We start from the raw sequence: 17,988 nt of genomic DNA on the forward strand, positions 1-17,988 counted from the left end.
GTAGCCCCATTTCAAACCACAGTGATGTTTTTTTATTCTGTTTTGCAGCTCCATAACTTCTTTAGCTGTTTGTTGGATCACTTTACTCCACCTTGTAGTAAAGAGCGTAAGTTTATTTAAAACTACTGTTGGTTAGATGAACTTCCCATTAAACATCTTCCTGCAAAGGCACCAACAGGAAGAGCACTGAAGCCTGAGTGATGTATCCCTGACTGAATTACCCCAATTCAGTCTGTGTCTATCCATAAAGTATAGAGTAAATGCAGCAATTTAAGCAAAGCGCTAGAAGCAAGATAACTATGGCTCCATTCTTCAAAGAATTTTGGTAAAGCAACAATCATATCAGCAAAAATAGCTTTCATTAGTGAATTAAGACACAGAAGCATCCCTCAAGTAATTTAATACTAACTTGCAAAAGTGGCATCATATAAAGTATTTACTTATAAAATAAAGGATGTGTGCCTTCTGAGTTTAAAAAGAACCCCTGAATCAGACATTAGAAAGATTTATTCAGAGTTCACTAACTTCAAAAGCAAATTGTAAGGTAAAGAGTTAAGTATTTATACCTAATTGAACTCAGAGCTACAGAGCAAATTGAGACATTTAAACACAGAAACATAGAAAACCTACAGCACAATGCAGGCCCTTCAGCCCACAAGGTTGCGCCAAACATGTCCCTACTCTAGAAATTACTTGGTTTACCAATAGCTCTCTATTTTTCTAAGCTCCATGTACCTATCCAAAAGTCTCTTAAAAGGCCCTATCGTATCCTCCTCCACCACCTGCACCTGCACCATCCTCCTCCACCTGCCTGCAGCCCATTCCACATACTCACCACTCTCTGAGTAAAAAACTTACCCCTGACATCTCCTCTGTACCTATTCCCCAGCACCTTAAACCTGTGTCCTCTTGTGACAACCATTTCAGTACAGGGAAAAAGCCTCTGACTATCCACATGATCAATGCCTCTCAACATCTTATACACCTCTATCAGGTCACCTCTCATCCGCCATTTCTCCAAAGAGAAAAGGCTGAGTTCACTCAACCTATCCTCATAAGACATCCTCCCCAATCCAGGCAACATCCTTGTAAATCTCCTCTGCACCCTTTCTATGTTTCCTGTAGTGAGGTGACCAAAGCTGAGCACAGGACTCCAAGTGGGGTCTGACCAGGGTCCTAAATAGCTGCACCATTACCCCTCGGCTCCTAAATTCAATTGAATGATTGGCAAAGTCCAATACACTGTACGCCTTCTCAACCATTGAGTCAACCTGCACAGCTGCTTTGAGTGTCCTATGGACTCGGACCCCAAGATCCCTCTGACCCTCCACACTGCCAAGAGTCTTACCATTAATACTGCATTCTGCCATCATATTTGACCTGCCAACATGAACCACTTCACACTTACGTTGAGTTTTGACAAGGTGATAAGGATGATGGATGAAGGTAGAGCTGTAGGTGTTGTCTACATGGATTTTAGTAACAGGTTTGACAAGGTCCCTCATGAGAGGCTCATCTGGAAGATTAAGATGCTTCAAGCAGGCTTCAATCGCACCGCCAAGTTCCAGAACAATTACTTCCCCTCAACCAGCAGGGCACTTGAGCAAAAGGGGATAACTACACGCATTTAAGGACTCTGTTAGTTGTTATTTCATGCTCATTATGTATTATTATTTATTTATATCTGCATTTGTGCAGTTTGTTTACAATTTATCATTCCTGATGTTGACAGTTACGGTTCTATAGGCTTGTTCAGTATACCCGCAAAAAAAGAATCTCAAGGATACATGTGGTAGGATGTGTGTACTCTGATAATAAATTTTACTCTGAACTTTGGATCCATGGTGATTTGGCTGTTTGGATTCAGAACTGGCTTGCCCATAGAGGACAGAAGATAGTGGTCAAAGGAACTTATTCTGTCATTGGTGGAGTTCCACAGGGATCTGTACTGGGACCTCTGCTGTTTGTGACGTATATAATGACCTGGATGAAAATAGAGATGGGTGGATTAGTAAGGTTGCAGATGACACAAAGATTGATGGTGCTGCGGATAGTGTAGAAGATTACAGCACAATATAGATCAGTTGCTGAAATGGGTGGAAAAATGGCAGATGGAGATAAACTGACCAAATGTGAATTGTTGCACCTTGGTAGGTCAAATGCAAAGAATCTGTACTCTGTTCAGTGCAAGATCCTCAACAGCGCTGATGAGCAGAGGGATCTTGAGACCCAAGTTCATAGCTACCTAGGTTGATAGCATGGTTAAGAAGGCATTTGGCATATTTGTCTCTGTTAGTTAAGGCACTGAGTTCAAAAGTCAAGAGGTTATGTTGCAACTTCATAGAACTCTGGTCAGGCCGCATCTGGAGTACCGCATACAGTTCTGGTCACCCCACTATAGGAAGGATGTTGAGGCTTTGGAGAGGGTGCAGAAGAGATTTACCAGGATGCTGCTGGGATTAGAGGGCATGTGCTATAATAAGAGGTTGGACAATCTTGGGTTAATTTCTCTGGAGTGACGGAGGATGAGGGAAGATCTGATATATCTTTTCCCAAGGGTTGAAATGGCTAATAACAGACATTTAAATTGAGATGGGGTAATTTCAAAGGTGATATGGGGGGAAAGTTTATTTACACAGAGAGCCTGGAATTCACTGTCTAGGGTGGTCTAGAGGCAGAAACATTTGACACTTTTAAGAGATGTTCAGATAGACACATGAATGTGAGGGAAATGGGATGGTTTGGCTATGTGTGGGCAGAAGACATTAGTTTAGTTAGCCATGTGATGACTAATTGAATTGGTCTAACACAGGATTGTGGGCTGAAGAGCTTGTTCTGGGTGCTGTACTGTTCTATGTTCTATTTATATGTGAAGTTCAAACATGACATTCGTACTTACATCATGGTAGGCAAATGTTATCTTCTCTGCAGAAGGTCTTACTTCCCGCATTATTACTCAGACAGATGAGACATGCAAGGTTAATCTGTCTGCCTATGATTTCATCGAGGTTTCAGACTCCTACATCGGACCCCAGCTCTGTTTCCCTCTGACACCTGCTCACGTCACTGCCTTACTGGAAGCCTTCAAAAAAAAACAAGTGAGTGTTCATATTTGAAGTAATGTTATGCTGATCATGAAACAAGCAAAAACCTATCACGACGAACTGAAAATTGAATGTAATTGTTTCATGGACAAAATTATTAGAAATATAAAACCACTTCCCCTCCCGCCATAATTGGCTGTTTGAAGTAAATAGCAGATATGAAGCCAATCGTAGCGCAGAAACCAGTAATCGACACAGTTGGAGCATTTTTTCAAGTCTGACAGTCTGTGGAGAACCCAGCTCCATCACATCAGACTGTGCTCTGATTGTGGACTGTTCACTCTGTGAGCTGCACACCAGCTGTATATGTAACGTAAATAGATTTTGTATTTAGACTTGGGCCCCATCCCCAAAGTATCTCTATATATACACACAAATATTCCAAAATCTGAAAAAATCCAAAATCCGGAACACTTCCTGTCCCAGGTATTTTGCATAAGGGTCCAAGTGTCAACTGTTTTATACCATTGCCCAAAGTTAAAATGGTCCCAGTTTTAAAATGCAAGGGGGATCAATGCAAGCCTTGGTCAGAGGTCAGGCAGCAACTCTCAGACACCATACAAAAAAGCTAGATGAGCTCAGCAGGTCGGGCAGCATCCATTTTGTAACTCTCAGACTCCTTTTCTTACTTACCTTTTGGAAAGGACCCCATTCAGGAGCATCTAACCATTGACTCCTGCACCATCATGAACCTCATCAGATCTGAAGATCTCCCTTCCACTGCCTCCACACTCATAATTCCTTTACACACTGCCCATTCCTACCTCCTACCCATGATGCACAAATCTGACTGCCCAGGTAGACCCATTGTTTATGCCTACTCCTGCCCCTCTGAGTGCATGTCTGCACACCTCTACTCCATTTTATCCTTTTTGGTTTAGTACTTCACCAGCACATCTGCAGCGTTTCACATGATCTCGATCTCTTCAACCACTTTAAGTTCCCTGGCCCTGACTATCTCATTTTCTCCATGGATGTCCAGTCCCTATACATTTCTATCAAGAAAGCCTTAAAGCTTTCCAGTTCTTTCTAGACAACAGACCTAACCAGTTCCCCTCTACCAACACCTTCCTCCATCTGGTGGAACTGGTTCTCACCTCAACAATTTCACTGACACCTAATGAAGGGTTTCAGCTGCAACATCAATTGTTTATTCCTCTCCATTGATGCTGCCTGACCTGCTGAGTTCCTCCAGAATTCTATGTGTGGATCTGTGGAATTCCAGCATCTGCACAATCTCTTGTGTTTAGAATACTTACATATGTGTAATATAGATCCACATGTGTGTAATATAGATCCATGACTTTAAAATGTTGTGATCCATAATGAAAAGCTTGCTGCAGTTGCTATCATTTGTACAGAATTCAAAGGGTTTGAAAACAAAGGGGTGAAAAAAAAGGAAAAGATAAAGAATGAAAAGATTAGCTTGGTTTGTAACATGCACATCAAAATATGCAGTAAAATACATTGTTTGCATCAAATCAATTTAGCAAGGATTGTGCTGGGTCATCACACTTCCGCTGCCAACATAGCATACCCTCAACTCACTAACACTAACCGTACATCTTTGGAATACCGGAGGAGATTGGAACACCTGAAGAAACTCACGCAATCACGGGGAGAATGTACAAACTCCTTACAAGAATCGGACCCCAATCAGTATCGCTGGTGCTGTAATAGCGTTACACTACCGTATCACCCCCTACCATGCCAGCAGTAAATCTGTTTCTACCATGCATTACCACACTTCTAATGCTATGGAAGCTTATAGGAGAGTAAATAGAGTAGGCCCCAGAATCTGCCTCTCTGTAATACCTTTTGTCATGAAAACTCTTCTAAGGTCATAAAGAAAGTTACAAGTGAACTGACAGAATATACTTAATTAGATAAGGACAAGTAATATTTCTGTGCCTTTAGTCCATGAAGCTTTTGCAATGGTTCATTCTTTTAATTCCTGCAAGTTCTAAATCACCAACATTTCTCCCAGCAGCGACTACATGCTCGCTATGTATTGCAACTTCTGAGTGAAACTAGGAAACATCTGGAGCATTTGCCAAATATCAACCAGGTCTCCACCTGCTACAGCAAGGAGATTACTATCTGTGGTAAGCAGTAACATCCACTACACAACTCTAAGGGAAATGATAGAATTGATATCCTCTGTCAATTATCTGTCAAATCAGATTTATATATACTGTAGAGTAATAATTCAGCTGGAATGATTGAGGTCCATAGCTGATAACACAAGTGGAACAACTCAATATTTTTCCAGCTTGTGACTCAGTCTAATGCAGATGTTATTTTATAAAAGATTCCAATCGTAGAACAGTGCACCACATTGGGAGGACATACTCTGACATACTCTGTTAGCTCCTTCAAAGAGCAATTCATCTTCTTTCTGTAACTAGTTTAAAGAAGAATTATTCCTCTTCAGGTTTGGAGCTTGAATGTCTGCCCTTGTCCTTTCCCCATCTATGGTTGCACCTGGGCCAGGGTTGAATTCTGTCATCACCTTCAACCTTCGCTAAGGCCCTGGACAGCCACATCATTGATAATCAGAACTGGAGTCCAATTCACATGAACAGCCCCAGTGACAATTCAGTAATTTAGGATTTGTTTTAGGTGTGTGCCTAAAATGCAAATTGGGTATCACTAGATCCTTAGTACCTGAACATCATGCCTGTCTTTCCTTTCTATTAGGCTTCTTCTGAAAAGTCCTACAGAGGTTTTACTGATAGACTTGGACATTGCTGCTAGTAGTCATTCTTTTGATTACATTGCTATATGAATAGTTCCCTTATATCTTTTCACATCCGCTGAAGGCATTGACTCACGCTCAGTTATGGCCCCGCGTGTTCTAGCTATTTCTCTTAGCTCATGTACTGTATGTGGAGATACTTCTTAAAAGATCCAGATAAAGATCGTGCCGGCAACCTTTTTCACCAAGTTTAGCCACCTTCCAATTTGTCCTCTCCTCAACGTTACCCATGAGAATAAATTTTAAATAATTGGTATGGCACATTCCTATATTAGATAAATGGCTCAACTCCAATGAAATCATTTGAATTAAAACAACAATCTCGGTGCCAATAGCTATTGTTCAGCATTCAGTTCTAAAGTTAGTAATGCTAGTCTAAAGTATTTGCTATTAGACTTCCAGAGTACTCTCTATAGGCAAATTCTGTGCCATACCAGTCAGAATTGTTCTTGTTTTAGATTTCCAGTTATCACAGATAATCCTTTTTTACATACAATCTTTGAATATATTCTTCTTTGTTGAAATATTGCATGAAATCTTATATTTTTTCCATTGAATTTATAGGTGACTTGCATGGCAAATTGGATGATTTATTTTTAATATTCTACAAGGTATGAGTTTTGAAAGCTCATTGTTAAAGTATTAAATGCATGCCTAATGTCTTAGAAAACAACACCATCTTATTTGTTACTATGATTATACTGAAGCTTATTTTAATGGCTTCTATCTGTCCCTTAACTTCTTTTCCTTCAAAGTTCAATTTTAGCTGTACTTAGAATTTACAAACCTATAACAGAATTTAAACCTGATACAATTCTCAACTACAAAACTTGGGAATAACTTTACTTGCTTATAATGTGGATATAATTACATTGGGATTTTCAAGGGTTTTTTTTCTCTCAATGTTAATGGCGTGCACGTACTACTCAGTACTCCAAAGGATTTTGTATTAGGTCAATGGAAATGATACAGTGATGTCCGATCACAAATCCAATTGAAAACATGACTCACACAGAGCACAGAAATGGACTGTCTGCTGATCAGATCCAATCTGATCTTTTTGCCCATTTACATTAATCCCATTTGCCTGAAAGGGAAATTAATCCCATTTGCCTGTGCTCACCAATTTAAAAAGGTCTCTCTAAATGCCTCTTACATGTGGTAATTATATCTGATACCATCACCTCCTCTGACAGCACATTCCACATATCAACCAATCCCTATGTAAAAAAATAAATTTACCCTCAGATTCACTTTAAAACTCCTATATCTCACCTTACGTCCACACCCTTTTGATATCCATGCCATTGGGAAAAATACTTTGAATATCCACCCTTTCTTGCCAGGAAATGTAGAGGAGGCTTGACTCAAAAGCAGAGCAGCTGAGACGATTTAGTGGTAAATTATATTTTACTGATAAACTGCAAAATAATAAGCCACAAGAGGCTACAAAACAACTGAGAACAGATACTTAACACAACAAGGCAATAAGGTAATTGAAGGCTAGGAGCAACTGGTTGAGGCCGGCTGGTTCAACAGGTGAAGGAAGGGCTGTGGGACGAGAGTTGGGGTTAAATAGGCTGTAGGTGATGAGTCGGAAACAAGTGGCAGGTGACTCCTGTTAGCTGGTTGGAGACTGGGAGGTTCCTGCCTGTGCAGGCTCCCAACAGCCCAGGACGATCCTGATAGATCCAGTGGAACCCCTTAGTAAGTGCTGGATCTAAGATAAAACTGGGTGGTATCCAACACCTGACCTCTAGGCATACCATTCCCAGTTGGCCAGGTACTTCACACCTTGTCCATCAACTAGCGAAACGTTTACACTGGCCCACCTTCTTTAGCTCTAGAAGTGCAGATTCCAGTGGGTTGAGAGGTCCATAGACAGGACATGCGGAAGGTAGGTGTGATCCCGAGGGTCGATGACAGCTGGAGTCAGTAAGTGACTAGGTTGATGCGATGGGTAAAGGGACCAATGAACAGAGGCAAGAGCTTGCAGGAGTCTGTGCATGGGGCAGATCATATGTGGATGGGCCGACACGGTCCTTAGGCCAGAGTAGTCTGGCTGGGCACTGATAGCAGTAGGTGCAGTTGGCAGCCAGGTTGGCCCTCAATGCCTTCTTCCAAACATTCCAGCAACAACAAACCAAGGCCTTGGTGAATGGGACCTCATTGGCTCTTCCATGGGGAACAACTTCTTCTCCCAGAGAATTGTGGGGGTGTGGAATGCACTGCCTCAGAAGGCAGTGGAGGCCAATTCTCTGGATGCTTTCAAGAAGGAACTAGATAGGTATCTTATGGATAGGGGAATCAAGGGATATGGGGACAAGGCAGGAACCGGGTAGTGATAGTAGATGATCAGCCATGATCTCAAAATGGCGGTGCAGGCTCGAAGGGCGGAATGGTCTACTTCTGCACCTATTTTTTATTGTCTATAACATCAGTTGATAACCATGAAGCACTTCAAAGGGTAACATACTTGTGGCAAAGGAGATGTGTATATTGTGGGACAGTCTGGCCCAGAGCAGATAGTGGATGAGTTAGAGGTGGCAAAGCACTGCCGAAAGCTCTCCACTTGCTGTTTGGTTCTTTCTGATTGACCATTGATCTGTGGATGATAGCCAAACTCACTGAGATGCAGAGGAGGGAGCAGAAGGCTTGCCAGAAGATGGAGACATATTGTGGGACTTGGTCTACCACAATGTCCGAGCAACTACATGTTGCAGATCTAGTTCTGTCATCCCAGTGGATGACTGGAAGTTTGAGGAGGGCAATGAAGTGGGCCACCTTGGAGAACCAGTACACTAAAATCACGATCATCATGGCCCCATCGGATTGGTGGAAAACCTGTGATGAAATCCTTGCCGATGTGAGACTGGTAGGGACCAGAGAGCTGCTGGTTAGAGGAGTTGGACAGGACACAGTTGAGAGCAGGAAGCAATGAACTGACATACATCTGCAATCACGGTGGGCCTCCAGAACTGGCATTACAGAAAATTCAGAGTCCGCCCTGCACCTAGAGAGGGGCAAGGAGTGGGCCCACTGGGGTGCTGGCCGCCAGAGTGTACATGCCGATGTCATATGTGCTGGCTGGAGCCGACTTATGCTGTAGGGCCTGGTGAATCTGGTTCTCAAGATCCCAAACAATCAGGGCTAGGATCTGCGAGAATGGAATGATGGGATGAGGGTCGATCTCCATTTCAACTGGGTTGAACCATCATGACAGGGCGTCCACCTTAGTGTTCTTGGAGATGGGTTGGTAGGAAATGGTGAAGTTGAATTGCTTGAAGGAGACAGCCCAGTGAACCTGACGTGGGTTGAGTTGGCGGGACACTTGTATGGATATGAGGTTCTGGTTGTCAGTCCAGACCTAGAAAGGCTAATTGCTTCCCATCAGCCAATATCTCTAGTCCATCAAGCTCCATTTAATGGTGACTAGCTCCCTGTCTCCTACTTCATAAAAGTACTCCATAGATTTGAACTTGAGCAAGAAGGCGGCACAAGGGTCTGGTCCTCGCTGGGAGGGGATGGGTCTGTGGCCCATGTCAGAAATGTCCACCTCTACCACAAAAGGTCTGGAGGGGTTTGGATGGAGGAAATTGGGAGCGATGGTGAAGCTCCTCAAAAGCATAGTCTGCAGCAGCAGAGTAGGTTGTCCGTGAGGTAGGTGATTTGGTGAAGGTGGTAAGAGGACCTGCCATTTTGGCTGTAGTTCCTGATGAAGCTGCAGTAGAAATTGGAGAAACACTGTAGTTATTTGAGGGAGCATGGAGAGATTGGCCTGTTAGCTGGTCAGACCCAGTCAACGACATTGCATACTTATTCTGGATACATGGTTATGGCTTGGGGTGAAAGGAAGGTAATGACTGGGGTGTGGAACTGGCATTTGTCTAACTTGCAATACAGCTGGTTTTCGAGGAGATGCTGAAGGACTGAATGGAGGTGACAGATGTGGTCTTGGAGAAGAAGATGTTGTCGAGGCAGATGAACACATACCTATGTTTATTATCAATGTCACACTTCAACTCATTACTCTGGCTGAAGTTTTCCCCTATCATCTGCTTGTCCTTCCTCATGGTTTCACTATACATTGCATCTGCTTGTGTACTAACTGCCCCATCCTCAGCCCTACCACTCCAGTTCCCAGCTAGTTCATTACGCTACACTCAAAATGCATTGTTGGCATTTTCAAGAAACTGTGGACTTGGACTCTTTAGTCCGTTTTTCTCCCTCATCATTCCTCAGAGCCCATTCAACTGCCATATATGTTCTACCCCTATTTGGTTTCCCAAAGCACATCACCTTGCACTTGATGGGATTGGATTCCATTTGCAATTGCTAATCTGACTCATGAAATTGCTATTTGGACATAAACAACATCTTAATTTTGCTTGCAAATGTTTCTGCTCTTATGTCCGTCACTAGTCTTTGGCCAAAAGACACAAACTGTAGTCACAACATGCCCACAAAGGTACACATTGTATTGACTTTCCACTTATTGCAAGCTAACATGATACATGATGCAGACCCTGAACTCCAGTGGTGAATGTGTGTGGTCACTGTGTAAAGCACCTGTGAAGCAGGTGCTGATGCTTATTCACTGGAGAAAATACCATTCACCGATCGCTGGACAGAGAAAGAGATGACATTACGCTCTGTTTTTGAATGAAAGGGTTTCCTGGAGTTCAGCTGGTTATTTATACAACTTGTAGAGCCAGCTGTGTCCTGAGATACTTGAAACGTGCAGGTCTCATTCTGATGCCCAGAGAGCAGAACCACGCAGGTCAGCGCTCTTCCTAGGCAGTAAGGAAATTCTCAGTGCACGGTTGGTTTATTTGAAGGTCAAGACTGACTTGGAGGCTGTCCCTGAGGAGTCAGAGGCTGTCTTCCTGCCACCTTGCCCAATGACGCTATTAAAATAATCAACATTTCACAAGGCAAGTGCAGCTGTAACAACTGCTGCTGCCTGTCTTCCAATATTGTGTTGTGTGGGGGGTAGGTTTGTTTTCTGGAGTCTTCTCTACCTATTCTCCTGAGTTTGCATGGCAGAAGTGTGATAAAGTGACCTGTTTTCTTTTTTTTTAATCTTTTTATTAATTTTAAACAAACATAAATGAAACATGAATACAGAGAGTTTGAAAGTACATAATTAATAGGTTAAGTATACATTCATATAGATGATAATCCATATATAATAACCTCCCAAACTCATAGTAATTACGAAAAAAGGGAGTAAAAAAAAGAAAAAAAATCCCCAAAAAAGAAGAAAAGGAAAAAAAAACTAACCAACATGGGCCATTGCATTATGTCAAATATACACAGCAGCATCAATAACTCCACACCTCCATCCAAATAATTAAGGATAATAGAAGCAGGGTTTAGGAAAAGTCAGTTTAACTAATACAAAAATGTTGAATAAATTTCTTCAAATTTAACTGAAAAATCAAAGACAACACTTCTAATTTTTTCTAAGCTCAAACAAGAGATAGTTTGAGTAAACCACTGAAATATCGTTGGAGGATTAATTTCTTTCCAGTTCAATAAGATAGATCTTCTAGCCATGAATGTAACAAATGCAATCATCAGTCGAGCTGTGGGGGATAAACAACTATTATCCACCATTGGTAAACCGAAAATTGCAGTAATAGGATGCAGTTTCAATTTGATATTCAGAACTGTTGAAATAATACCGAAAATATCTTTCCAATAATTTTGCAAAAAAGGGCAAGACTAAAACATATGGGTCAGTGAAGCTACTTCAGAATGACATCTGTCACAGGTTGGTCTGTTTTCTTGTGATAAACATGTAGAATTGGTCCTGGGGTGCTTCATGTTAGATCTGGAATGGGTAAACAAACAATCTCCTGTTTCTGCAGCAGTTTTAGTCGTTGAATCTGCTCCCATTCAATCAGCTAGCCATCTACCCTGCTTCCCGTCTCTATGCACATCCTTGACCATCCGGGTATTTAGTGCTCTGAAATTATGCTTTGGTCCATTGGTCTATACCCAACCACAACATAACTGCTTGCTCCTGCTGTCCTTTGATGTTGCCACAGCAAACAGCCCAATCCCAAGCCTGCACACCTTGATATAACCCTCCACCCTCAGAACACCCGTCATCCAGGTTTCAGCTGACTGCACATGATCAGCTCAGAATGCACCCTTCCCTCATCTAACACAGGCAGAGTCAATCAAATCCATGCTAGAGCTTGCCAGGGTGACCAGAGTGGCCTGGAGTATGTTTAAGGATCTGGGAGGCATTGCACTTCCATCTGTTCATTTTAAACTAGTCAGTAAAACCTTAGGGGCAGGAGACCCAGATTCTCATCTAAGTTAATCCTGTCTTCCCACACTCAGCCTATCTCCAGCCATCCATCACCTGGAGCCTGGCCTATTACTTGATAAGATCATCATCTGATCTGATAATTAGCTTCAACTCCACTTTACATCCCAAATTCCCACAAATTATCGTTCCCCAATAATCTATTTTTCTGTCCTGATGACTTCGGGCCAAAACAACATCCCTCCATAGTTGCTGCCTGGCTAGCTGAGTTCCTCCAATATTTTGCATGTGTTATATGATCTCAGTCTGATTATACCCAGTGACTACATTTTAGAGTATTCCAAAGGGTGTCGACCATTTGAGAGAATTTCCTCTTCACTTCAGGTCTACATTGAGCAATTCCAAATTCTTAGACTCTGGACCCCAGGAATCATCTCACAGCAACTACCTTGTCAAACCCTCATGAGACTATAAGGTTGGCTCTCATTCTTTTACTTTACAGACAATACAGTATTGTAGCCCTTTAATAATCTTATAATCATGTTTGGAACCAGAATAGCTGGAGTGAGTCTTAGTTTCAACTGATACCTCTTCAGAGCATTGAACAGAGGACCGAGGAAGGGAAGCTGTTATTAGAGAGTGGTGTGAACCATATTGATTTAAAGAAACTGATAATCAGCGGTGTTAAGATTTTCACCCATTTAAACATGTTGAAATTATCCAGTTATATGACAAGTAGGTAATATGTTGCTGCACTTATCTCTGTTTAGGTAATTTAAAACATTTCTCATTGTTAACCTGATTTTTTTTCCATCAACCAGAATGGGCTTCCATCTCCAGAGAAGGTGTATGTCTTTAATGGAGACTTTGTTGACAGAGGGAAGCATTCTATTGAGATTCTCCTGATCCTGTTTGCTTTTCTACTTGTCTATCCAAAAGGAATCTATTTAAACAGAGGCAACCATGAAGATCATATCATTAATTTAAGGTGAAAACTCAGCAAAATCCATTCATTATTTATGTTGGGTTCCTGCATCGTGTTTCAATGAATCTGTTGGTCCAACAGAGCAGTAAGACTGCAGTGCCTGTTGGGCCACTAGAGCTTCAGGAGGGCAATGTGGGATCAACCAGAATCCCAGTTCCTGATTACCATCTAGTGGGCAGTTTTGGAACAACACCTATCAGACACAAGGGGTGAGGAGAATTGAGTGGAGCTTTGTATGTACTATGTCAGGCATAATCTGTCAAAGGCTAAATAACAATTACTTGAATAAACTACAAAAGACAACACTGGACAACATTTTTTTTCTAAAGTGTTGCTTCCTTAGAATTTTTTTGACTGCTTGAAGCTGAACACAAATATAATTTCAGACTACTTGTATCACATAGGAATTTGAAGAAACAGGAAAACCTTTCATCTTACATTGTTAATTGAATTGAATTGTGAATTGAAATAACAAATACAGGAGATAACAAAAAAAGGATCATGATAGGGAAATTTCATAATCAGCAGCCCAAATCCACATGATACATCCAAAAGTATTCAGGATGCAAAATCTCTGTTGTCCAGTGAACTATACAGCAAATACAGGTAATCAATTACTGAAACTCATAAAAATTGGCAGTGAAAAGACTAACTCCATCAGAGGTGCTAAGTTTTCTCGTTCTTTTCCAGCAGACTTGGTACTCATGCTGTTATAATGGGTGAAATATTGGAAAAATAGGGCCTTCTTCCCTTCAAGGCCTGTGCTACCAATAACCATTTAACGGAGTGAAAATCTGCCATGGATGAAGAGTCTCGACCTGAAACATTGACCATCCATTTTCCTCTACAAAAGCTTCCTGATTGGCTGAGTTTCTTTTGCAGTTGTTTTTGTCACAATCTCCAGCCAGTCTCCAATTTCCCTGAAAGTTTTGGCCTTGCAACAAAACCAGTCACAAATCATACTCCTTTACAAACTTGAGATTGCTCTAAACATCACTGCATGGGTCCTAACTTGCACCAGTCCATTGTCATCCCTGTGATCACTGACACTCGATGGTTTCTAGTTGAACACTGCGCGTTTGAATGGCCTCATCAAATCAGCATCTAGTGGGCACCAGAGTTTTATTCAAATCACAACACAACCTTGATCCTTTCTCCACTTGGCATTTTTTTCAGCCCTATCACTGTCCAAAACTCCAATTCTGATTCCTTACCAATCACAGCTTTTAAACACCTCAATAGTCTCCAAGCCTTCAGCTGCCAAAGCATAAATTCTACTGCTCCTCCCTAAACTTTTCTACACTTCTCCTTTTAGAATCTCTATAAAACTGGCCAAGCATTTGGTCATCTTTATATCACAGTGTCAAACTTTATTTTAGTCATGCTTTAGTGATATGTTTTACTATATTAAATGAATTTTATTTGTACTATAGGATAAACTGAAGGATGGTTTGGTATTGTTGCTAAAATCAGCTTTGAAATAATTAATAAAGCCAGAATCTACTTATTTTTGCAGTAGAGTTTCAATCCTCTACACAAAGAAGTTAAGCGGCACATCTTTGTCCAAAATATAAAATATCTTCAATATCTCTCTGAATGATAATGTATTCCTAACCCCCTACACAGATAGCCTGACTCCAGTTTTACAGTTTGTCAAGGTATCTATCCCCTCATTCAAATCCCAGCATTAGCATTACTGTATCATAGTTATCTCCTTCAGTCAAGAACTTTTAAACCAGAGAAAATGATAGTTACTGTTACCATTCAAGGTACCAAAATGTATCAAATTTTCACATAACATTTCATCCAGGTAATTTAGATTGAACGTCCATATTCTGTTCTTGCAATTAAGAAGAAAACTTTGGCCTGCCTTCAATTGATCTTTATAGCAATAAGGAAATGGGGAGATATCGAGTTAGTTATTGGGATAAAAGATCATCCATAATCCTACTGAACGCATAACAGAGCAGATAAAACGAGGCTGAATGTCAACTTCTGCTTCTTATGTTCTTGTGTTACCTAAAACTGCACGTAATACTCTGGCTGTAATCCAATTACATTGAAAGAGTGCAGAGAAAATTTGTAAGAATGTTGCTAGGACTTGATGATCTGAGTTGTAGGGAGAGCTTACACACGTTAAGACTTTATTCCCTAGAGCAAGGGAAATGAGGCAAAATTTGTTAGAGATATACAAAATTATGAGGGGTATAGTAGGGTTAATGCAAGCATGCTTTTTCCCCTGAGGTTGGGTGAGACTAGAGCTAGATATCATGAATAAAGGGTGAAAGGTGAAATGTTTAATGCAAGATGAGAGACCTTCTTCACCCTGAGTGTGAAATGACTGCAGCGGAAGTAGCAAACACAGGGTCATTAAAAAAAATTTTTAAATTCTTTTCAACATTAAAAAGAAATTTAGATAGGTACATAGATGAGTGAGATATGGAAGGCTATGGTCCAGGTGCAGTCGATGAGACTAGGCTGATTAATAGTTCAACAAGACTAGATGGGCCAAAGAGCAAACATGGGCCAAAGGGCCTGTTTGCACTGTAACGTTCTATAACTAAGACTCTTATTGATGAGGCTTACTGAACCACTTTTATTTCTTGAAACTTAATTCATTCAGTTATCACTGTATTTCACTATTCCAGGTATGGATTCACAAAAGAAGTGATGCAAAAATACCAGGTGAACATTTGAGTTATTTCTGTGACTTTCCTGAAAACATTGATAAAGTTGTCTTTGTTTATTTGAATATTGTTTGCTTAGGATTCTTATATTTGTTTTAGGTGCACGGAACTAGAATATTGAAATTACTACAGAGCGTATTCAGTTGGTTGCCATTAGCCACTGTCATAGATGAAAAGGTTTTGATTATACATGGAGGTATTTCAGAAACAACAGATTTGAACTTCTTGGGCAAAATTGACAGACATAAGGTACAGTCTGACCTTTAACGTAACACTAAATGTCTGAGGTATAAAAGAAAAGCATATCGCTTTGTTTTGAAAAGAATAGTTTATTATTTTCTTTAAATTGGCATTATTTTATTTAAATATACAGTACTGTAAAGTTTCAGTCGATCAACAAAACTTTACTTCTTCATGTGCTAGAAAATCTTCCAGGCTTCAAACATTCTGGATCTTTGTTCTCCTCCAGTTCTGGCCTCTTATACATCCTCAGATTTAAGAACTTTCCCACTGGCAGCAGTGTGTCCTGAGCTGATTTGGCTCCAGGCTCCAGAATTCCTCATCCAGACTTCTTAAAGCTCTCTCTGCTCCAAATATATTCCTTAGAACCTATCAATTTCTTTAGCCAGAAAATGACAAATCCTGAGACTGAGGCGGCTGTGTGATTGGATGCTTCTAAAGCAGAGGTTGATACGTTTTTGACTAGTTGGGGGGTTAAAGGTTACAGGGAGAAAGCAGAATAATGGGGTTGAAAAACAATTTTAAAACATCCATGTAAAAATGGTGGAGTTGACCTAAGGGGCAAAACTCAACTTCTCTGTCTTCTGGTCTCCAGTTGTTTCTAGTCGTTGGAATTAACATCTTACTTTGTGGTCTGTAGTCTAGTTTCTAGTCGTTGGAATTAACATCTTACTTTGTGGTTGTTGCAAAAAAGCTTTTATGTTATTGGTATCACTTTCACTAAATTCTATAAATATAGATTGTTATTATTGAAACAAGGCTCATTAAATGCAATGAAAGCAGATGGATAAGTAAAATGCAGACACTTCAGAAGGATGGTTCTTTCTAACAACAAACTTGTCCACTATGCTAGTATGTTTCAACCTTGAAGCCACCTGAAAGGAGGAAAATCGGATGGAACAAACATGCCTCAGATCAGGAGCAATACTTTAGTGAGAACAGTCAGCACCATGTGAAGCCCAATCAAACTCCAAGGAATAATTCCGTTTCTGACATCTTTAGTCTTTGTGCTCATACAGACGACAATCTGAGGAGGAAGAGTTCTAGCACAATATATGTCAAGAGAAAAGAAATCACTAAAAGAGTGCAGCGTTCAGTTGAAGAGGAAATAGACAAATGCCGAAGTCAAGTGGGCTTCAGCAATCTGTATGAAGATCCCAAATCACTAACACTACCAGATTCAGATCCTTGTGAATTCTTTGACTCAGATGAGCATGAAAGGAAGCAGGTAAGTTCAGCTATATTAAATGCTTGTCAATATACTTCAGTTGTAAAGTTGCATGAGCAAAGGACTGGAAAATGAGAAAACTGTATGAAGTAGAGAAGTGATTATTTCTTTACATCAAAGGCATTCAAGAGTAATAAAAAGGCAAATACCAAAACAGTAAATCAAATGGGTTGTGAAGTCTCCTTCGTTTGAATCAGCCTTGCAATGTTTAGAGATGGGGTCGGGGGTGGGGGAAGCTTAATGGTTGAATATTCATTGTGGTCACATTTGGGTGTAAACGTGGGTGTACTTGCTTGTAACATCCAGTTACTCAAAGGAGAAATCAATATTCATGACATCAGGTTGGAGGCTACCCAAATAGAATATAAGGTGTTGCTCCTCAACTCTGAGGCTGACCTCATCAGGGCATAAGAGGTCAGACTGACATATGGGAATGGGAATCAGCATTAAAGTGTTGGGCCACTGGTAAGTTCCACTTTTGGTGACAAAATGGTCCCCTAAAGGGTCTTACCAATATTGAGGAGGCTGCATTGGGAGCACCGGCCACAATGGATCACCCGCCACAATGGATCACCCTAGCAGATTCACAGGTGAAGTGTTGATAAACAGTCCGGAAGGACTGTTTAGGGCATTGAATGGAGGTGAGGGAGGAGGTGAATGGGCAGGTGGAGCACATTGGCTACTTTTTGGGATAAGTGCCAGGAGG

General features: G+C 40.9%; 1 protein-coding gene across 1 annotated transcript in view; it reads left to right on the plus strand.

The window, feature by feature from the left end:
* The window catches only part of ppef2a (protein phosphatase with EF-hand domain 2a), a 42,227-nt gene that overhangs the window by 11,173 nt on the left and 13,066 nt on the right, over positions 1–17,988 (plus strand). Inside the window, exons 3-10 of the mRNA XM_059989814.1 lie at positions 49–106; positions 2,932–3,098; positions 5,092–5,209; positions 6,427–6,473; positions 12,964–13,130; positions 15,776–15,812; positions 15,914–16,063; positions 16,908–17,282. Coding sequence (XP_059845797.1) covers positions 49–106; positions 2,932–3,098; positions 5,092–5,209; positions 6,427–6,473; positions 12,964–13,130; positions 15,776–15,812; positions 15,914–16,063; positions 16,908–17,282 — 1,119 coding nt within the window. The remainder of the gene's footprint in view (positions 1–48; positions 107–2,931; positions 3,099–5,091; positions 5,210–6,426; positions 6,474–12,963; positions 13,131–15,775; positions 15,813–15,913; positions 16,064–16,907; positions 17,283–17,988) is intronic.

The sequence above is a fragment of the Hypanus sabinus genome, chromosome 14, assembly GCF_030144855.1.
Source record: "Hypanus sabinus isolate sHypSab1 chromosome 14, sHypSab1.hap1, whole genome shotgun sequence".
Taxonomy (NCBI): Eukaryota; Metazoa; Chordata; class Chondrichthyes; order Myliobatiformes; family Dasyatidae; genus Hypanus; species Hypanus sabinus.